General features: G+C 39.6%; 1 protein-coding gene across 1 annotated transcript in view; it reads right to left on the reverse strand.

The window, feature by feature from the left end:
* Positions 1-23,337, reverse strand: part of EPB41L5 (erythrocyte membrane protein band 4.1 like 5) — an 82,524-nt gene that overhangs the window by 34,814 nt on the left and 24,373 nt on the right. The window contains exons 6-16 of the mRNA XM_080918468.1: positions 23,259-23,303; positions 22,773-22,825; positions 20,498-20,618; positions 20,332-20,419; positions 19,368-19,456; positions 18,340-18,409; positions 15,077-15,246; positions 14,347-14,453; positions 12,164-12,191; positions 7,780-7,819; positions 6,674-6,783 (exon numbers count right to left, since the gene is read on the reverse strand). Of these exons, the coding sequence (XP_080774594.1) occupies positions 6,674-6,783; positions 7,780-7,819; positions 12,164-12,191; positions 14,347-14,453; positions 15,077-15,246; positions 18,340-18,409; positions 19,368-19,456; positions 20,332-20,419; positions 20,498-20,618; positions 22,773-22,825; positions 23,259-23,303 (921 nt within the window). The remainder of the gene's footprint in view (positions 1-6,673; positions 6,784-7,779; positions 7,820-12,163; positions 12,192-14,346; positions 14,454-15,076; positions 15,247-18,339; positions 18,410-19,367; positions 19,457-20,331; positions 20,420-20,497; positions 20,619-22,772; positions 22,826-23,258; positions 23,304-23,337) is intronic.

A 23,337-nucleotide genomic window follows, 5' to 3' on the forward strand; every position in this document is an offset into this window, starting at 1 on the left:
ACCCATTCACATAAAGAATAAAACAGACCTTAAAAATAAAAAAGGGAAAAGAACACCATAGAGAATACTTAAATTATAATCTGAGCTATAACAAAACAACCTCAGAGGGTCATATGTTGGTGCTGTTTTTAAAACACTAGACGGGGATAGTCTTGAAGGTCAGGGTATATAAGACGTATCTGAGTCTCTGGATGGCCTTTCCTGCAGTCTCTGCTCCACACTTTGTCTCTGTATTTCCTCCTGCTATAAAATACCATTAAATCAAAGGTCTGGCTTCTGGTAGAAGAGGACTTAACATGGCTCAGAAAAATGAAAAATTTGCCACGCTGGATGAAGCACTATCCAGGACTGATAAAGGCTCAGAGATCAGTGGAAATGCCAGCCCAATAGAAAGATGGCTCAAAAAGAAAAGGACAACCAGGAAGCTAGAGACAATGCTGGGATCAAAATCCATGTGGAAAAAAAGATTCGTTCCCTGAAAAAAGATTTTCTGGTTCACACCAGAGACAGGCCTAGAAGAACCAGTTCACCTTGAGAATGATCCTCTTGGCTTGGACAAGTTTTTCTTTTTTAAATTAAACTTTATTTTAAAAAACAGATAAATGTACAGATAAAAGCATTTTGCATAAAACTATATGAATGTATTTTGTCAGTACTTGATTTTTTAAAAAAGGTTTGATAGTATACATTGAAATCTTTCTAGTTACAATGAGCATAAAGTACATGTAAAACAAAATGTAACATGGAAATAGTCAAAGTTTTCTTGGTGTGTAAAGATTAAGCATAATGATTTTTAAATACCAAGAATTGCCACAAGGCTACATTCTTAGCTCTTGCATTATTGATGATTTAAGGTCTAGGTGTACCCCACTCTGAGAGGGTGCTACACACTTTTTTCTAAGAAGAACTGAGGCTTCCACTTTTTGGCCTTTTTTTTTTTTTTTTTAAGTTTCATATGGTCTGTGAGTTGTTTCTTGGGTATTCAGATTTCTGGGGCTAGTATTCAATTATCAGTGAGTGCACAAAATGTCTGTTCTTTTGTGACTGGGGAATTGTAGTGGCTATTTCTGGTTGTCAACTTGACTATATCTGGAATGAACTACAATCCAGAATTGTGAAGCACACCTTTGATCTGGATCTTCAGGCATAGAGGCTAAGAATCTTAGGAAACTAAGGCAAGGAGATCACTAAACTCAAGGTCATCTGGGACAAGCAAGTCCCAGATCCAGGTGTGGTGGCACACACCTTTAATCTGGGACACACCTTCAGTTGGAGACCTACATAAGGACATTGGAACAAGGAAGGCTCTCTCCCCACTTGCCTGCCCTGTGGGACTGAGCATCTAATAGATCCTTAGACATCACAGCTGCTGCCGACCATTGTTAAGAAACTGGACTACAGACAGTAAGTCAACAACAAATACGTTGCCATATAGACTATTCATAAGTTCTGTGACTAGAGAACCCTGACTAATAGTCACCTCACTCAGGAGGATATTCTCTAGATCCATCCATTTTCCTACGAATTCATAAAGTCATTGTGTAAATGTACCATCATTTTTGTATCCATTCATCTGCTGAAGGACATCTGGGTTCTTTCCAGCTTCTGGCTATTATAAATAAGGCTGCTGTAAACATGGTGGAATATGTGTTCTTATTATATGTTGGAGTATCTTTGGGGTATATGCCCAGAAGTGGAACAGCTGGGTCTTCAGGGAGTACTATGTCCAATTTTCTGAGGAACTGCCAGACTGATTTCCAGAGTGGTTGTACCAGTTTACAATCCCACCAACAGTGGAGAAGTGTTCCTCCATCTCTGCATCCTCACCAGCACCTGCTGTTATCTGAGTTTTTGAGCTTAGACATTCTAACTGGTGTGAGGTGGAATCTCAGGGTTGTTTTGATTTGCATTTCCCTGATGACTAGGGATGTCAAGCAAGTTTTTTAAAGAATTGAAATGCTATGGTTGTTCTAAAAAACCCCTGAAAAGCAGTGGCTCCAAGGAACTCAAGGATGAATGCAAGAAACAGAGGAAGGAGTAAGTAGGCCTCTTGAAACTTAATCTAAGTCTGGCTGGACTTGGAATGATGGAATGTTTGTCAATATTATAAAGGGTTAGTCTAATGAAAATTTAAGATACATCCCTTATATATATTAATATATTGAGATATTTTAAGATATATAAAATATTTTAAGTATTTTAACATTCATCTTTATGCTAATAAATATATTAAAACTAACAAAAAAGGATATGCATCTGTTTTATGCAGGATATACTAATATTTGAATATCCATCCTAAAACTACAGTACATTTAAGCAATGATCCCCTTATATAATAAAAAATCAGATCAAGACTTGCCTATGAATTTCATGCTCTAAATGTTTTTGGTTACCCGCCTGTCTTCTAGTAACAAGCCCTATTATATCTGCAACAGCAGCCTTCTGTCCAAGCCCTCTCAAGTCTTCATATCCCAGCAGAGAGACTACAGAATGAAGCCAACCTGATTTAAGCAGGAGTTAACCTATGAATTAAATATAACAAACCTTTACTATTTCAAAGCAGTTCTGAATATAACCCTTCTCATTTCTCCTTATACAGCTTAAAGTTCAGAAATGTTTCTAAAATTAATTGTAAAAGGAAATACTGTTTCTCCTCTTAGTGTCTCAATCATGTACTGTCCCAGCTAATTTGTATCCAGTGAACTAAACCAAAGAGCTCAAATTAACTACACTGCAAAGTTCAAAAGAAAAGAAAAAAAAAAAGACTAAAAGTGTAAAATATAGGCAATCCATCTCAAAATGGTAACTCTGACTCCAGAATTGTATTTTAAAGGTTGTATGGGTCAGATTATGACGGTGTTACAAACCTGAATGAATTTAACCATTCAAGTTAACTATAGGCCCCTGCTAGTAATGTAACTATCCAAGTTAACTATACGCTGACCACCCAAAGAAATCACTCCGACTTCTCTTCTCGCCCTACATGAATAGTACTGTTCTTGCAATTTCTAGACCTGTGGTAACAAAACATGTTTATCAAAGACAAGTATAGTAGGTTTCTATTAACCCCCAGGCACTTAGCTGAAATGAAGGTCACTTTATAAAGTAGTAGGAGAATACTATTACTATAGCACTACATAAGGCTGATAACCATGACTGAACATGGTTCCTCTGGGTGAACATTTTGTGTCTTATCCTTTAAAACTCAGTCTTACTTAGATGGCATGTGGAGGATACGAACCTCCTGAGAGATGTTTTGAGTGATGTGTTAAATGCTAAAATTATGAAAAAAACCCTTCAAGGTCACAGTAGCATGCACACCCTTTCAACGCAGCAGCATCTGCATGTCAGTGACACGGCTTCTTCAGATCCTCTTCCCTTCCACCGCAGAGAGAAGTCAAGCATCACATCGTGTAACTAGCGACTCAGTATGAAACCAATTCTCTCCAATATTCCCAATGCAATCAGTCCTCTATATAAATGCCACAAAACACATTATGGACCTAGATGACCGAGTTCCACAGCCTAAAATGTGTAAGGACTCATATATCAGTCATGGCTGCACGGCCAGCTAAACAGGCATCAGGATGGGCTCCTGCATTCTTCACAGTGTGCTCATGCACACAGCCAGTGTAGTTTCTATGTGCAGTCTGGGGTGGGGGCAAGGCCCTTGGGTTCCACTGGTTTTCACCACGATGGCAGCGGTCACTGGAAGCAGAGAGCCTAGATGGTTGAGGAGTGGGGAGTACAGTTAGTCAACAGAACAGAGAACACAGATGTGTAAAGGAGAGGCAATGTGAGCAGCATGCACCACTGTGATAAGCAGTTACCGTGCAGTAACATTCAAGAATAGCAGAGGAAGAAATCCATAAAGTTATGTGGCACATGTAACGCAAAACACCAATATGGAAACACAAAAGCAGTATGAATTAAGTGAATTAATTAATGTAACAATGTCACAGAAGGCAAAATACTGTTATCTATTTCTGAGGTTTCTGGGTAACTCCAAGGTAGAAATGATGGTTGATTCTAGTGGGGGAAAAAACATGCAAGTAGAGCTTTATTCAAATATTTGAAAATGTTCTACCACAGAACAAAAACATATGGAAAAATAAGAATTATAAAAATTATCTCCAAAATTATACAGTTTTAAAAAGGTACAATCCAGGAAACAAAATTCAGGAGCAAAAAACAAAAACAAAACAAAAGAGCCCCAGACATCAAGTTTTTATCGGTGTCCAAATTAATCAACGGCTGAGGCTGGGCTGGGAGTGCTTGGGTGTGGACACAGACTACGTTAGTAAAGAGCATTGCACCTTCTGTACTGAGAACTGAGACACACTGACGTGCGACAGGTACAGAGGAAGGACCACAGCACAGAACTGGACAGCAGGCATGCATCCCCATGCACACGTGTAGGTCTGGGTGGGAGGACAGTCTTCCAGTAGAAAGCACACTTGCCCTAGCTCAAAAACCAAACTTGTGTGATGTGACAAGGGAGCACACTTTATGTAGTCACAAAGGGGAAAAGATCACTCCAATTACAAAGGGCTTCCAAAAATCTAGGCTTAGAAAATCAATAGTAGTAATATTTTTCAAACTCTTATTAACTTAATTTTTAATCTTTTCTCAGGACTTATTAAAAACAAGTAAGGAAGGTACGCGGTAGTAAGTGTTACCATCATTTTATTCCCAATTAAATTCAACTCGCTTATCAGATTCAACAAGCAAAATTTATGACCCTTGATCTAAAGTTTTTCAAATTTCATTAATTAAATTAGGTTTATGCTCTGTTTATAGATAAGATTTTCTCAGTATTTTTATTTATTATTTTGTCTTTTGATAAGGCTGGGCCTGGAATCATGATCCACCCAAGCACTAAGACTATCTATAGGCATGCTTCATTTTGTTTTGAGACTAGGTCTTATATTGTTGCTCAGACTGGACTCAAGTTCCAGGCCTCAGCCTCTCAAGCACATACCATTGTTTAATGGCTTCTTGTTGTTAATAAACACTTTGTGAATTCCAAGCGATGTGAAGTACAAATTCTAAGTTACTGACACATCACATCATTCACCTAGTTAATGGTTTCATTTAGAATGCAAAAATAAATAAATAAATAAATAAAATAAAATAAAGCTGAAAACTGGGACAGGAACTAGGCTTAAATTATATGGTCTCCAAATTATCTGCCAGAAAGAAGACGTTCCATACTGTGTGCTGCTCAATGCAGTAATAAGTTTCCAAATTTTATTCCCACTTTCTACAGGAGGACTGTTTTATATTCTCTGAAATATAAGCATGCAGAAACAAAGAAAGAGGCAGAATGCACTCTAAGGCTAGAGAAATCAGTAGATCTAAGACATGTCAGCCATAGTTCAGTTCCATGCTCTGCTAACGTACTCAGAGGCTCATCGGGTTTAGGGTCATCTGTGCTCCATTCCAGCAAAGGAGGTCTCAGCACAACCATTGCAGAAAGAGGACACACAGCTCCAAGATATTTCATTTTCCTTGAACCTCAAATTCAATATTCTCTCTAAAGGCTACATCAAAGAATCTGGTAGTGTCTACCAAATCAAATTAAATAGATTTAAATATATACTCATTAAAATTGAATTAAATAAAGACAGTATCATAGCACAGAATGTTGGCTAATCAGATTCTCACTTGTAATTAAAGTAAGACATGCACACATTAAGACAGTTCTTTACAGCTCAGAACTCTTCCCTATCTTTGTGACAATGAACTTCAGTGGCACATCATGGAGCGTAACTGCTTGTCAGGGCTGTTATCTTCAGCAAGGAATTGAGACGTTTTATGTATTAAAGACTAAAGCTTGACATTTGTAGACTTCATCTTTGGTATGTGTATACGAATACACACCTCAAGTACCCTCCCTGTACCAGACTCCCCCCAAAAAAAAGGGAAAGAAAAATTTAAAAGGTCCAAACAAAGAAGGAATCCTCAATCTTAACTGTAAGTTTCCTGGAACTGAAATAGAACATACCCAACTCTCGGAAGCAAAGCACCCCGAAGTTAGCAAAGTCAACAGTGCACAGCACACGCCAGAGCCAATCACCACTGCTGGCCACAACCACGCAGAAGAACTGGCTGCACAAGAAGCTGACCCGAACCTTGAGATCACCACAGAATCTCATTGATTTCAGATATTAACAAATTAGAGCAAGAGAAAGAATATCCCATGAATCATCCAAGTTCATTGAATGAACAGACACCAGAGCTTGAAGAGATGATACATCCAATAGGACCACTCAGCCCAAATAATTTCCAAGAAACCCCTCATCAAACCACCCTGCTTTCTAGGAAAGCATGAACTCAACCGATTAAACCAATTAATCCAATAAGCCACAAAGTACCCATATTTGTGTTTACCATTTATGTAAGTATCTTTCATTGGATTATTTCTCCAGCTCCTCCATTTGAAATTTGTTAAGAACTTCAGTCACTGCCAGACTTTATTAATGCAAGGGTTGTCTTTAGACAACTGTCCTCCCTCCTCCACCCGCATCCCTCTGGCTGCTCAGTATGCTCCTTTTCAGCTCACAAATATGAATACTTTGTCTTCAATCACACTTAAAGTGCTTTAAGATTATAGCTTAAAGTTTAAAATACAATTATGCAAGCAATATTTTGGTTTAGGAAGTTAACAAACCATTTCCTGTCATGTTGTTCTGCTGCAGCATTCTGAGGAAGATTCTCTATCTCCACCAGCACAGGGCCAGAGGAAGAAGTGACAGCCACAGGAGAACTCACAGCCCAAGCCTTTGGACAGAAGTATAAAGATAGTCAAATATTAATAGAAATACTAACATCAAGAAACAAAATATCAGTAAATAGATGTGGTCAACAGTGGGAAACTGCTAATTAAGACTGGACAGCTTCTGAGCTTGGCACAAAATGGGAGACTCCTTGTTAGCAGGTTTTCTCCTTCACTGACCTTGTCTGGAGAACTCAGAGCCCTCACTTTCGCCTCTATCAGCATAAAACCTGGAGTTCTCCATGCTAATGAGGTATCTAGATAGGCCCTGCGTGTTCAGCCAAGAAGCTTCCCTTCCTGGGCATTCCTTCTCCCAAAAGGCACTTCATCCTGAAAAGCATTCACAATTGCTAACGAATGGAGCAGTCTGGACAGCAAGAGCCTGCTTCTCAGGATCCAGTGGGCAGGCCCTTCCTCCTGGAGGACTTCTCTCCAGTCTTCGATGCTCTCAGCACTCACTCCTAATCGGAACCAAATCGGCTCCAACCCTGTCTGGTGTGTGTCTCCCCACTTCCGGCCTGGTGAGTGGCCACCCTGAAGGGAAGCTGACTGGAAACCCCATTTCCAACTCCCAGCACTAAGCCCGTGGCACAGCTTACAGCAGATTGGAACAACAGCAATCATCCCAGACCCCGCTGCTGTTTCCTACCTGGAAAAAGGGCTGAGGACCCCATTACAGACTGTTTTGCCTCCCGGCGATCCGGGCACCCCAAGCACAGAGGAAGACACTCAGTGGTAGTCAAATTTTTGAGTATAAATTTTACATACTAATTTTCAATAATAAATGAACATTCACAACTTACTGGTGTGCCAGATTTATAGGAACAGTAAATGTTTTATGAATCATCTGTTCTAGTTACAATAGTAAAGCAGGAGAAATGCTCGGAGTAAGAAAATGTACAAAAGTTGTAAAAGATCACACATTGCAAAAACCCAACTACTACCATGACAGTCACTGTAATTAAGTGCTCCAGTACTTTAGAAACTTACTGCTGTCTTACCTGTTGGGAGTCACTGTTCAGGGCTGAAGCATTATGAACACTGTAAAGAGGAGGAAAAAAATCGATTAAAAACACACCACACACAGAGGGAGAGGGGTTAGAGGATGATGGGAAGAGGAAGAGGGAGAAGGGGGAGAGGGAAAGACAGGTTTGGAGAAAGGGAAGGCTGGAATGTAATTAAAATACAACAAAAAGACAAACATGAACACAGACCCAAATTGGAACAAAATTGATTATAAAATGATAAGTTCAAAGTTTAAAAATATGTATCTAATTTGCACAGTAAAGTACTAGTTTCTTCATGGAACCAGCATCAGTACCATCTTGTGTTTATGAGTTCACCTGTCTCAGACCTAAGGTGTTAATTCATGCTTTGCCACTGAACCACTGTAGCACTGAAAAAATAAGATCTGAGAGCATCACTGTGTAGTCTTTTGATATGTCTGACATGTGTGTACACGCACATGTTTACCTGTAATTTCCATTAACTTTTATTTTCAATGATGTATAATGTTAACTTTTATTACTAATAAGGTAAAGCATTCTAGGCTAAAGAAATCCTACATATAAAATTTTTTTCTTTTTGATACAGGGTCTCATTACATAGTCCTGGTTGACCTGTCACTTGCTATGTAGACTAGCCTGGCCTTAAACTCAGACCCAGTAGCCACTGCCTCTGGCACCATGCCTGGCATCTTTACTTTCTAAAGATTATATGTGTATAATTCAAAGTAGCACCAACAATGCTAATGTTTTCTTCCAGTGACATGGTTTTGGTGGTTTCTCACGGTAAGACTGTCACATTTTCCATCAAGCACTTTTCTATGGGTATCTGTACTGCCCACATAAACACTTAGAATTATGCCTTCCATAACTAGTAATCTTCCCACACATGCCATCATCAGGCACTATGAGCCACAGGGTACTGAGCACTCCTACCCCAGAATCATTTATATTTGGAACCTTCAAGCTTCTCTCCTTCCTATCTCTGAAGAGTTTTTAAAAGTCTACATAATGTCACTCAGTGGTTCTCAACCTTCCTAATGCGGTGACCCTTTAACTCAGTTTCTCATATGGTGCTGACCTCTAACCATACATTATTTTGTTGATACATCATAGCTGTAGTTTTGCTACTGCTAGGAATTGAAACGAAAATATCTGGTATGTAACTCCTGTGAAAGAGTTGTTTGAGCCCCCAAAGTGGTCACGATCCACAGGTTGAGAGCTACCAATCTAACTGTCCTTCCCTGTATCTTATTCTAGCTTAAGTTTTTAATTAATAATCTATTTTCACTAACATATTCAAAGTACTCATTTTTATATAATTTGTGCAGAATAGCCTAATTATGAGTAATATGGTAATGAGACTTAAGCTTCATCACAAACATTAAGCCTTTGTCTAATATCTTTCATTCAAAATATGAATTCTAAAAGGTTTCTGTTGAGGTTAGGACAGCTGGTGAGAGGTTCTTTCCACCTTAGGATAGAGGTGAGAATATCGAGCTTTGGGGGAGGTGCTTTTATCATTGACTCATCTTATCATTCCTCACCCTTAAAAAAAAGTCATTCTATTTTTATTTATGTGTGTTGTCTGTGTATACATATGTATACACATGTATAAGGGTGCCAGAAAAGGCTAAAAGGCAGCTAGAATCCCTTGAAACTGGAGTTACAGGCAGCTGTGAGCAGCCCAATGTGGGAGTGGGGAACGAAGCTTGTGTCCTCTGGAAGAGCAGTCAGCATGCTTAAGCACTGGATCTCTGTTAAATGATTGTTGACATTAAGGGGGCTGAACAACATCTAGGAGACCCACCATTGAGTCCCAGCTCCCTCTGCCCTTTTTTTCCTAAGGAGCTGTGGTTGCTCTTCCCAGACTATAGTATCCTGGTGAAAGTGACTTCCTAGTCTATGTGTAAAATCTGCTTGGAGCAGAGGTTAGCCTCCATGAGTGTATGGTTCACTTGTTACTTTAAAATATTTCTTTTAGCTGGGAATAATTTCAGTAGTAACAACAACAACAAAAAGTCAAACCTGAGGAAACAAATCAAGGCATACTAACTAAATCATAACTTCCTGTTATGAACTTAATCTAAAAGTAGGACCTGGGATGTAGCTCACTGGTAGAAGGTTTGTCTAACATCCAGGAGACCAGGGTTTGATGCTTAGTTCCACAAACACAAAAACAAACCAAGCAAGCAGCTGTGATGAAGAGACAACTGATACTAATTCAAGACACTCAATAGTAACTTGATTTTTGATCAAAAGTATATATTCAGAGCATCTTAGAAGAACCTCTGTAAAGTACCATGTGCAGTAACTGACCCTTTTTTGCTCATGGCCCTACTTAGTCTCTTTCCCCTTTCCTGTCTCAGAGATGCTCTAACCCAGGTACAAAGGCATATGCCTACAGTCTCACTAGGAGAAAACTCAGTAAAAGAAAACTGTACTTGTAACCCAAACCATCAACTGTCCTTTAAAACCCTCCCTTAAAGCCCTCCCTTTTCTTAACATACTTTTAGTTCAAGCTCATAAGGGAAAGTATTAAAAGAAAAAAGACAGACAAACTGTTTCTCAAACTGGTATACTCTACAAAAGAGCAGAGTACAAGGACAAGAAATGGTTCAGGTCACACAGTTGTACCCTATGAAAAGGCGCTGTTCTCCATGCTCCACTGGAGCACAACCATCCGTGCAAACAGAGTGGCAAGGGCGAGAGCAGAGGGCATGGGTGCCAAGACAAGCTCAGGCCTTCCAGAGTTCTGCATGAGACTACTTCAGGAGGGACTGTGCACTCTCGTCTTTTAACTCCTGAGAGCCCATATATATATATACATATACATATATATATATATATATATATATATATATATATATATATATATATATATATGAGTACATACCTATGAGTGTGTCCTTGGAAGCCAACTCGGATCACCTGAGCTGTGAGCCACTCAACTTTGTTTAGTGTGATTCGAGAAAACAATTATAGCCTGTCGTCCCCTTCCCTTTGCTCCCTCCTAAGGGCCACCATTTCTTAAGTAGCCTGTTTCTGTGATCTTCCAGAATCAAAAGCATCACTAATGACTAGACAATGACACTGACCCACTAACGGGGAAGTAATCAGTTCTAGGAAAGGGACCGCGCTCATTGTCACTGTACTCCGATTACAGATGTGTGCTTCAGAACATCCTACACAAGGCTTTTACTTTATCCGTATCATGTCACTACTTAAACACTTTTTTTCCTATTTCTACTACTTTCCTGGTACATGGTGAAGGTCAAATGTCATGTCCCAGGCTGTTTCAGGAAAGCAAAACATGACCTACTAATCAAAAACATTACCATTTAAAAAAAAGATAACATTACTTCACTTCCCAATTTGCTTACAAGCAGAGCTTCTAGATAGTTCAGGGAAAGAAAAAAAAGTAGAGAAATGCACAGAAATGTACTCTTAAACTCAAGTTTCAGAGTGGAAACCCTTACTTCCTCCCAACTGTAATTTGTTTTGACAGCTTTAAGAGTCCTCTCATCAGCAGAGTCTTTCTGTACTGATCTCTAATCATGACCTAGCTCTAACAGTTTCAAGTGAACAAACCTGAGCAAGAAAATTCAGAAGCTGTTCAGTATAACAAACACAATAAAACAAATGTAATAAAAATTTCTTTAAAGGTAAGGTTGACTATTCAGTACCTTCAAATAACAAACCTCTTTTGAAGAAGTTCTAAGAAAACAGACAAACAGACCCATCCAGCCACAACCCACACAAAGGTATGTTTAGAGGTATTGGTCTGAGTCTGATCTGTATTGTTATTGTATTATCATTAACACTTACTATTATTATTACTACTACTGTTGTCCTTTCTGAGACAAGGTCTTACTATATGAAAAGGCTGGCCTCAGACTCACACTCCCAAGCTGACTGCTGAAAGAAAAATCTGTCTACAAAGGTGGCCAGGTTAATAATTTTAAAAGCTAACTAGAGATAGATGGCTTTAATAAATACTATCACAGTGCTAAGAAAGAATTCATAATAGGAGGGACTTATTTGCCTTCCTATGAACTGCCCTCATACCAAAACCTCTGATAAACAGTCACACAGACCACTAATGCCAGCAAGTTAAATCTAGATACACAGAAGTTGTATATGATTTTTCTCTGACAGTCTCAATAGGAATAACACAGCTGCTCCAACCCCATTGTTCTTCTGTAATGGCTTCATTTTTCTCAATGGTAATTCTATCTGCTGTTTACTTGTTCCCTATAATCCTCTGAAGACCTGAGAAATTTTGTCATTTTCTGAGGTCTTCAACTAATACTTGTTTAATTAATGATTGCCACTATCTAAGTCTTCTCGGTTGCTGTACATATTGCAAGGCGTTACTTACCCCGGGTCTTCAGGCTTTGCTGTGCTTGCTGGGAGGAGAGAGAAGAGAGCATCTCATTAGTCCACCCTGTAGAACAAACTGCTGTACTATTCAAAAGGAAGCTTCAGCTGGCTGCTCTGTAAAACATACTGCTCAACCACGGGCTGTGCTGCAGGTCAGACCAGTCAGGCCAAGAGCAGGAACCACTGTGCTTGTCTGTTCTAAGGTTTTATCTTCATTTCTGTGGACCTGAGTGTGGAAGTGTGGAAGTGCATGGTGTAGTGAACCTGGAGTTCTAAAGACAGCATCAGATCCCTTGAGCTGGAGTTATTAGCATCTGTGAGCCACTTGATGTAGGTGCTGGAACCAAATTCAGGTCTTCTGCAAAAGCAGTATTCTTTCTTAACGACTAGGCATCCAGCACCCTTCTCTATTTTTAAAGATTTATTTTATTTATAAATTTGTGTATGTGAGTGTGTACATATGCACACAGAGCAGGTGCCTGTGAAGGCAAGAGGTGTGAGAGTCCCCTGGAGCTGGGGTTATAGGCGACATCGATCCATCTGACACAGGTTGCTAAAACCCTCTGGAGGGTGATATTTGCTTTTAATGCTGAAACTCTCCAGCCCAACATCTATTTGTCTTAAAATTCCATGATAAAAATCTGTGTGTGCGTGTCAGTGTCACAGGGCATGTGGGAGTCCACTGTCTTTCTGAAATGACCTGGGCCCTGCAGACCACACTCAGGCAGGGTTAGTGATGAACAGCTTTACTCATGAGCATCTGCCAGCTCACACTGTCCTTAAAAGACTAAGTTTCTATGAGGCTCCTGGAGTAAGGCAACTGACTCTAAGTTCTGTTAGTAGAAAGATGGGGTAAGACCACTTTAAACTATTACTGAATTAACTCATAACTATATACTTAAATTCACAATCACACCAAAAACTGAGTATAGATCAGGCAGAGGATTAATTTAAGAAACCACTGCCACAGTCAGCTCAGGGCCGATTTTTGGTAGTGTTGATAATAACCCGACAGTAGACATGTTTAAACTTCAATTTCTATTTTAGGAGAAGTCCAAATTTGAAACCAAACACAGGTTTCATGTATTTTTTAATGGAAACTATGCACTTCTTACAGAGTTAAAATATCTTAAGTGCCAGATAACATTTGGAAATATCTATGCATGATAGATATTGATAAATAAAATTCTATTTAGTGGAATTTCTCAATGGTAAACTGTAGTTTGGAACAATAAAATTGACTCATTATTATTATTACTATTAATTGTTTTTTCAAGACAGGGTTTGTCTTTGGAACAATTCCAGCTGTCCTGAAAGTAACTTTGTAGACAAGGCAGGCCTCTAACTCGGAGCGCTGCTTGCCTCTGCTTCTTGAGTTTCAAATCTTGGGTTTTAATCCTTTGGGATAAAAAGCCTGCACCACTCACGACTGGCTTTCATTTACTCACTCTTATACTGTCTCATTCACACGTCATGGTGTGTGTGTGTGTGTGTGTGTGTGTGTGTGTGTGTGTGTGTGTGTGTGTGTGTGTCAGAAGATAAATCCTTTCATTTTGGAGGTCTTGGGAAATAACTTGGCTATTAGACTTGTCAGCACAGCGCGCTTATCACACAAGCCATCTCACCAACCTAATATGGAAAGATTTTACTTAAACTTCTTTGGGCCAGGAGAGATGACTTAGTGGTTAAAAGTACTTGCTGCTCTTCAGAGGTCTTGTCTCAAGTCTCAGTACCCAAACCAGGCAGCTCATAACTACCTATACTCCAGGCCGGGGCCCTGGCCTCTATAGGGAGCATAAAACGTCACATATGCGCTGTTGGATGTGCACACATGTACAAATAAAAAAATTAAACGTACTCATTACATGCTAATATTAAAATATCCAAGGGGATGAACTGGCATTTCCTCGTGAGATCTGAAAGACGAGAGAAAATACCACTCTACTGAGGACACACTATGCAACACTGCCCAGAACATCGGCACTGAGATCGATAAAGTTTCAAATCAGCCATTTACAGGAGCCATTATTACGCAGCTTATGAAAGTTGCACAAAGATACTTTTAGTTAACTAAAATAGACCTGAGAAGACTCAGGCAGCTTCCTCTGTAGCAAACAGGAAGCTGGAGTACATGAAGACTGGCAAGGAAGGGCAAGCCTGTGGAGCAGTGCTGCACTTCACCTTTCATCTGTAGGGTCCGTCGGGAATACCGCTTGCTGGGCCTTCTTTCAAAGGAGGCTGATCTTCTTGCTTTATTCGTCTTTGTGGTCTGATACTCTGTTTTTCCACTAAAATAGCAACAGGAAGACAGTATGAGGCAACCAGACGCACAGGATGTCTACACTCATATTATCCTGCGAAGACGCATGCTGAAGGCAACTACTGCCATCAAGAGTTTTTTCTTTATCCAAATATTTTCTTATTCCCCAGGCTTTAACATAAAATATGTAACATTTTTGTAAATATGTAAAATATGTAACATCTGTGGCTGACTTGCTACATTACTGGCACTGTCATCCCTGCCTTAACTGAAGACCCAGACTGACCGATACCAAATGTAACATCAACAGACATTTCCAATTCATGACAGGAGTTGTAAAAGCCACAGTATTATTCATACTAATGTCCCATACATTTTCTATACGAGATGAAGCCCGTCAGATGGACAATCTACCTTGTTACATAAATTTAAATTGTGGCTTATATATAAAATGTATCAATATAAATATCTATAAAATAACTGATTTCCCATCTAGTCAAGAAATTATTACCAATAACATTATTTTAAAAATCTGGCCAGTGGGTACATATTTTATTTCCTCTGTCTTGGTTTCTGCCTCAGTAAAATCAGGAGTTAGAGTACTTTTCTGGCCTGTATGAAAGAGTAGAACTGAAAACTTAGGGAATGAACCTGTATCTAAACCGTGATCCTAGTCGAATGAATCCCGACCGATGAGAACTCTTCTGGACGGGGCCTCGGAGGCGGAAGAAGGCATGGTGTTCCACAGCACATTTCCATAAGTGCTTGCAGGCTTTGGGATGATCCAGTCTGAAGACAAAGGTATGCTCTTGCTCTTTGCCCTGAAAAAGACAAAGTGTTTGTTACATCAATTAGCCATGTCTTCTACTGCTGCAAAGGAAATACAACCAAATCAATACCAAACGGCAACTAAGCAGGTGGTGCATGTCTACAACCCCAGCAAACAGACGGAATGTCACCAGGTCAAGGCCAACACTGCATACACAGTAAATGCCAAGCCAGCTAGACAGAAAAGGAAACAAAGGTGTGGTAGAGATGGCTCAGTGGCTAAGTGTAGGCAGCGCTCTTTCAGGACATGTCTGGTTCCCAGCACTCATAGACAACTCCAGCTCTACACCTGATGTTCTCCAAGGTCATCTGCACTAAGCACCCACCCACACCCGGTACACATAATTAAAAATTAAATAAAACTTAAAAAACAATAAAGCCTCTACTTTGTCCTCTGAAACATTTTGGTGGGATGGGTGAGTATGGCACCGGCCACCCAGACTTGTCAGATAGGTGAGTGCCAGGCTCAGTAGAGACCCTGATGCAAACAGGTAAGGTGGTGAGAAATCCACAACCAGTATCTGGCCACATGAACACATACATGTGCACCTTCATACACAATTCCATACAAACAAGTACATACCACACATATGAAAAGCCCAAGACCGAAAGAAAGAAAGAAAGAAAGAAAGAAAGAAAGAAAGAAAGAAAGAAAGAAAGAAAGAAAGAAAGAAAGAGAAAGAAAGAAACCATGTGCTAAGCTGCCAGCATGGACACCTTTGGTTCCAGCACTTAGGAGGCAGAGGCAGGGGGAACTCTGAGTTCGAGGGCAGCCTTGGTCTACAGAGCGAGATCCAGGACAGCTATATAGAGAGACCCTGTCATGAATACTAAAAACCAAACCAAACAAGCAAAAAAACAAAACAAAACAAAACAAACCAGCATGTGCTTTAGTAAACCTTAAGGCATGCTAAAACTAGATGTATGTTTCATGCCCAGCACCCAGAAGATAGGACAGAGGGGTCCCTACAAGTTTAAGGCCTGAGTTCTAACACATCCAGGACTATAGAGTGAAACCAGTCCCCATAGACCAAAGAACAAAAGGTTATTAAAGTATGACTACATATACCTACACACATAACTACATCTTGCTTTCGCATTAGAGACTATCTGTGGTGGATTGAATAGGAATAGCTCATAAAGACTCATGTTTTTATGCTTGGCCCATGGGTATCGATACTATTACAAGATGTGGCCCTTATTGGAATAAGTGCGGCCTTGTCTGAAGAAGTGTGTCACTGTGGGGAGGCTTTGTGGTCTCATAAGCTCAAGTCTGGCCAGTGTGACAGGTTTGTGTTTGGATCAAGATGTAGAACTTTCAGTGGCTCCAGTACCATGTCTGCCCTCATGCCACCATGCTTCCCGCCTGACAAAAGTAGACCAAACACCTGAAACTGTAAGCCAGCCCTAATTAATATTCTCCTTTCTAAGAGTTGCTGTGGTCATGGCAATAGCAATAACATCAAAACTGAGAGAACACCTATACTTCTACAAAGAGAAGTATTTGTAACACACTATTTTCCGTCAGGACCTCTTCAGGGGCCACTGAGGTGACTCATCAGTTACAACCACTGGCACCAATTCCAGACGACCTGGTTTCACTTCTCAGCACCAATATGGCAGCTTAGAAAGTGTGACTTCAGTTCCAGGAGACCAGACCGTGGTACATGGACACGCACACAGACAAGACAGCCATGCACATTACATAAACGTAGAAGAGCACTTTTAACTGTAGCTGAGTGTGATGGAATATGCTTGGAATGCCAGCATTCACAAGAATGGGGCAAGAAAATGGGACGTTCAAGATTATACTGCACCTGGCTACCATTATATTCTTATGTCCGCATAGCCTTCCTCAACTTGGCACAAAAATGGAGACTCCCTTTTCTTAGCAGGGCTTCCTCTTCTCTGCCTGATCTGGGGAGCCTGATTCGAATATTCTACCTGAGTAATGTTATGTAGTCCTCGGACAAATTACAGGTTCAACTCTCTGGAATGCCTCTCCATGCAAATGAGGTATCCCAAGAACCTTAAACCTCAGCCAGCGAAACTTTACAGAACCCCTATGCACTCTCCAGGGTTCATATGTATATCCCGTGACTCCCTGAATGACAAGCTGTTTCACTATCATCTAAGAGAGCTGTAAGACCCCCCCCCCCCATTTCAGAATTTGCTTCATCCTTTTCTGTCAGTGTGCATCAGGGCCCAGACACCCAAGGGAAGACAGACCATGAAACTTGACTCCACTCCACCTTTCCCTGCTTGGCGTGCAGCAGTGCCTGGACATCCCAAGGGAAAGGAAAAGCAAAGCCATAAGAATGCTAGAAGTACCGACCACTGCGACCTACGGACCTACAAGACACAGGTGTGGGAATGCTCTTTCTAGACTAGACCCATTTGCTCTGAGTAATTAAGTCAACACCTTACAAGTAGGAACTCATAAAACTAGGATTCTAAAATCTTTTATCTTATAAACTTGAGAAAACTAAAAACTTAACTGTTGCTTGCTGCTTATGACTTCTTATAGAAGTAAAAACTAAAAGTCCATTGTAAGCTGAATGGAAGCATGAAAATATACCTGAATAGGATAAAAGCTAAGAGAATATCATTTTAAATGGAGTACACTGAAATTATATAAAAAGAAAATTAAGAAAAAATACGAAACTACATTTTACTGTAAAGAATACCCCCAGGTGGATCATTTTTATTTGTTTATTTGAGACAGGGTCACACTGGCCAGGATTAACTGGCCTGGAACTCATGTAGAAGAAGCTGGCTTTGAACTCAAGAGATCCACTTGCCTCTGCCTACAGAGTATTGGGATAAAAGGCAACTAGCTTATTCTTTTAAGTTTTGTTAGGAAATTAAGGCATAGAGTCACTGTATGTTACAAAAACAAAACGCACATGATAAACATTCTCATTAGGTTTAGTGGTGCAAAATGGCCTGAACGTGGAATTTTACTTCCAAGTATAAATAATGCTAAGCTTTTGTTTTATAGCTCTCCATACGATGGGGAACACCACCATACCACCACCTGTTTACCACATAACTACAGTTAAGCAAGTAATACAGTAAGTTCCTACCTGATCATCATCTTCCACAACCACTAGAGTTAGTTTATTCTTCTTAAAGTCCAATCTGGTTATCTTGGGCCTGTAATATGAGATCAACAGTCAGATTAGGGGAAATCCTTTTCTGTATCAAGTACATTTCCTCATCTTAACTCTCCACACGGGTCAGGGAAATGAATGCAGCCAGCTCTGCCTGTCAAAGTCTCTAAGGGAAGGCAAACATATTTCAGAAGAATCAACTGACATAATGATGCTGCCCATCTATTAGACATTAAAGTTATCAAGGAAATAGTGTATTTTGCACACCCCTAATGTGGAACAATAAATTCTGTAACCTGGGTAAATGTTTCAAGATTAAACAGCATAGGAATTAAGATATAGCGAAAAGCTACTAAGTATTTTTATAGGGCATAAAAGAAAGTATCACCGATTGTGATCTATTTTTACCAACAATACCTGGAGATGAATTTGAGTTTATGTGAAAAGGCTTGAAGCCAAACATTCTTGGCATGTTGCAAAATAAGTAACATAGGCCATCTTTAGCTCTTATCGGTAACATATGCCAAAACTGAATTAGTTCTAACAACAGTATAATGTAAACAGTTTCCAATTCTATGCTGTAGGGATATGAAATCTGTACCACAGACTGGAAAGCAGAAATGGGGAAACAGAAGGAGCCAAGCTTGAAAGCAGAAACAGAAGCAGTGCCATCTCCTCCCTTGCCTTGGGGGTGAGAGAGCCCATGGAAAACACTAAGAGTGACAGAGCCACACAGGAGTTGGTGGGGCCATCGAGTAAGGGACATGTCATAAGCACATGACACGAGAGAATACTAAGACACACTGACACACTTTGAAATCGATGAGCTACAGACCTAGAGTGGGCACCTGGGGATAACGGTCACAGATGAAAGGTCGGACCAGTTCACTTGCAAACGTCAACTCTCAGGAATTTGTTCCCCACTTTATTCATTAATGATACAAATGCATTGACTCATTCAAAACAGGACAAGAGGACCTCTGATACTTAGCACTGCTTACCAGAAAAACAAGCCGATTTTGGTCTCTCCTTCAAAGACAAGGACTCCTGTTGGAGTTAGTCCCAAGCTATAGTCATTACCGTCTCTAGCCTAATGGAAGGAGAGAAATAAAAGTGCAGTGTTTGTACACATGAAGCAGGTTTCATGTTTTCATACAGGTGGTTTTCTCACACTATTATACACAGGCTAATATTTCTATTCTAGGTATTTCTGACAAATAATCCTCTTCAATTATAAAGTGTCAACCTTGCTCCTTAACTACTCTTTTTAGTAAAGTCTCCTCAATAGTGAGCATTGGTGATATCAAACTGAATCAATAAACATAAAAAGTAACCTAAAAAAGTTTAAGTGTAAAAATCAACATTTATACAAAAATTATATATAATTATGAGAACTTTAGTTTTCTCGTTTCATGATCAATTTTTAGATTCTAGTCTTTTTTTTTGTTCTGATGTTTGTTTTTGTAAGATAAGGTCTCTCTACACATCGCTGGCTGTCCTATGTAGACCAGGCTGGCCTTGAACTCAAAAGAAATCCCTTTGCCTCTGCCTCTTGAATGCCCAAACTAAAGGTGTGTGCTACCAATCCCAGGTGACTCTAGTCTTTCAATGTCTAATTTCAACCATTTTTCATTACTACACATCCAGAGATTCTATAGAAACTCTGTACCTTCCCAAATACTGTAACATTCACAGCTACCTTTAAACTTGGGATGGACTTTTAAAAAATGATTTATTTTAAAATGATATGTCTGTACACATTGAGTACAAGTGTCTACAGAGTCCAGAAGAGGGTGTCAGATGCCCTGGAGCTGGAGTTACAGGTATTTATATGTACAGCTCAATACAGGTGCTCAGAGCTAGACTCAGGACTTCTACAAGAGCAGCACATGCCTGCTTATACCTGCTGAACCATCCCTCTATCTCCAGAATATAATTTTTAAAAAGGTACAACATAGGGCTTACCTTGACCACATGCATATCGACACCATACATTTCCAGCCATTTGGCTTTATTCAGGTAATTGGTCTCAGCTTGTGCTGGTGTCTGACCTCTGAAAATTTAAGTATAGTAATTATAAAGTAACATGCACATAGTAATTGTTGGTGATGTTAAAAGTGTGATGAGCTACCTGTATTCCTTCCATTTCTCAAAAATAGCCAGTTCCATCTCTTCAGTCTGGATAGGCACAAACCTGAACTCAGAGACCAGCTCAGGACTATGTTCAGCAAGATCATAGTCGCCAAGTTCAGCTACAAATACAAATTAACAAAGTTATGGAATATTAGTAACACTAAAATTGCTTTAAAAAATTTGTAAACAAAAATTAAGATCTGTAAAACCCCTTCTTAAGCTACCAGCCATTCACAATGGCCTAAACCATTCCCCTCTGATCTGGTTTAGACCTAGGATTGGTCTGTACACTTATGCAGTGGTTTCAGAATAACCCCCACAGGCTCATGAGTGCTTGGTCATGAAGTGTGTGGAAAAGAGGGGTAACTTTGTTGGAGGAAGTGTGTTACTGGGGGTAGGCTCCGAGGTCTAACATTTCCACGCCATCCCCAGTTAGCCGTCTCTGCCTCACGGTTCTGGATTAGATGTGCGTTCAGCTTCTGCTTACTGACATGCCTGCTTGTTGCCGTGCTCCCTGCCAGGATGGCCACAGACTCTAACCTCCCGGAGCTCTGAGTGCCAAATTAAATGCTCTCTTTTATAAGAAGACAGAATAGAAATAACATTTGTTGTTGGTATACTTTCACATATCTCTCTCCTAATTTATTATGAATATATTAATATATATTAATGTTTAGCTTTTGAAAATAAATTTGTGTTTCCATAGAGGAAAAAATGCTTTGACTTTTAATTCATTTTTAAAAGATTTATTTAATGTATATAGGTGCTCTATCTGGACATACACCTGAATTCCAGAAGAGGGCATCAGGTTTCTGGAAAATAGTTGTGAGTTACCATGTGGTTGCTAGAAATTGAACTCAACACACACCTATGCCTGTTCATGCAGAGTCCAGACAGGATGTCAGGTGCTTTTTTACTTATGGCCTAAGTCCAGGTGTCCCACCATTTTGGATAGCCATCAAATTCTTGGATTTGCCAGTCTCCGCTCCAAAATTCCAGGAGACTTTGGCAGATACTGATATGGGGCCATGTACTGGTATTTTCCCAGAAGCAGATTAAGAACCCTCACTCCCTAAGTAATCTATCAGTTCCACATACCCTATTAGAAAACATATACTTTGGCTGTCAAAGGGAACAAATAGAAAACAGATAGTAGCATTTTAAATTAATGTCTCCCCTTCATTATGCATGTTTTAATTTGGAGACAGATTACAAAAATGAAAAAAGACAAGAAGATAAAATTCTTATCACCAGGAAAATATGCTTTAATAACAGATTTTCAATGTAAGTAAAAACATTAGGTTTACTATAAAAGATGTAAATGTAGTTTTATTATCTACATAGTGACAAACACTATTGATCTTAGAATGCTGAGAATGTACAACCACTAAGTAGGCAAAGACCTAGTCTTGAGCATCATTAATTCTAGTTACAATATCACTCATTTTACACACACACACACACACACACACACACAGAGAGAGAGAGAGAGAGAAGGAGGGAGGGAGGGATGTTTCTTTTCAATGGATGAACAATGACTCAAATTATAGTAAAATGTCAACTTTTAAGAGAAAATCCCTAAGTTTAGTTTTCTGCTAACCTCATTAAAGAATACTCTAAAGTGACCCACAGGAGCTTTAAAATATGCACTGGCCCGATCTTGTTTATGTCACGAGTCTCCATAAACTCATTTTTAAGAAGACTAAAGAAAGCAAGTCATGCAGCAACCACGATCAACCACAATCATTTACTCTTCTGTTACAGAAATCAACTTAGGCTTTCATATTAACATTTATTCAATGTTAATTACCAGGCAGGCTGCCAATTGTTTCTCTGTATTACAGATGGATAAGGAGCAGGGGCTATTCTCCCAGAGAACCTGGGTCGATTCTCAGAACCTACACGGCATTTACACCTGTCACTCTAGTTCCAGGGACCCAGTACCCTCTTCTCCCCTCTTTGGACACCAGGCACTTACATGGTGTACAGACAGAACTGCAGACATAATATTCATGTAAACATTAAGTAAAATAACTAAGAAAAGAAAGAAAAGAAAAACAGCAAAGAACTGAAGAATTGAGAGGAAAGGCATGAAGACAACATTTTTAAGAAGTATTTTATACCAAGAAAATTCAAGCCTTGGACACTGGTAGCTTTACACAGAAACAGTGCTGTAGCATTTTTAGCCTGTCATCTAATTTTTTTTTCTTCGACTTGTATCACACAAAAGAATTAAGTTTCAGTCTTAACAACCAAGTACAAGAATCACATACCTTGCAGATTATAAGCTGCCAACTGAACTGCTGTATCAAAGGGACACTCTAACCTGAGATCAAAATACAAATTTTCCATCAATTTATAATCTTAACTTTAGACAACTTTGAATGTATTTGTGCTGGTTTGTGTGCGAGCACACTACCTGCTCGTGTGTGTGTGTGTGTGTGTGTGTGTGTGTGTGTGTGTGTGTGGTATAGGCCCAAGGGCTATATCAAGAACCTTCTTTTGTTGCTTTCCACGTACTTCTGTTTGAGACGGTGTTTCTCACTTGGCCTGGAACTCACTGTTTAGCTACTGTGCTGGCCTGTGAGCCCTTAGCACTGGGGCCACAGACACTGCTCCTGGGTCTCACACGGGTGCAGGGGATGCAGAGTCAGACTCTTTGCTTGCTGATTCATCATCTTTCCAGCCCTCAACATTTTCTAAATTACTTCTCTACTTCAAGAATTTTGCAGTTATGTATTAAATAATTTAATACTCACTTCCCACTGAGAATATCTTGTTTTAGCTGAAGAACAAATAGATACCTAAGAAAAGTAAAAGGCACAAATTAACTAAATA

The sequence above is a fragment of the Micromys minutus genome, assembly GCF_963924665.1.
Source record: "Micromys minutus genome assembly, chromosome: 6".
Taxonomy (NCBI): Eukaryota; Metazoa; Chordata; class Mammalia; order Rodentia; family Muridae; genus Micromys; species Micromys minutus.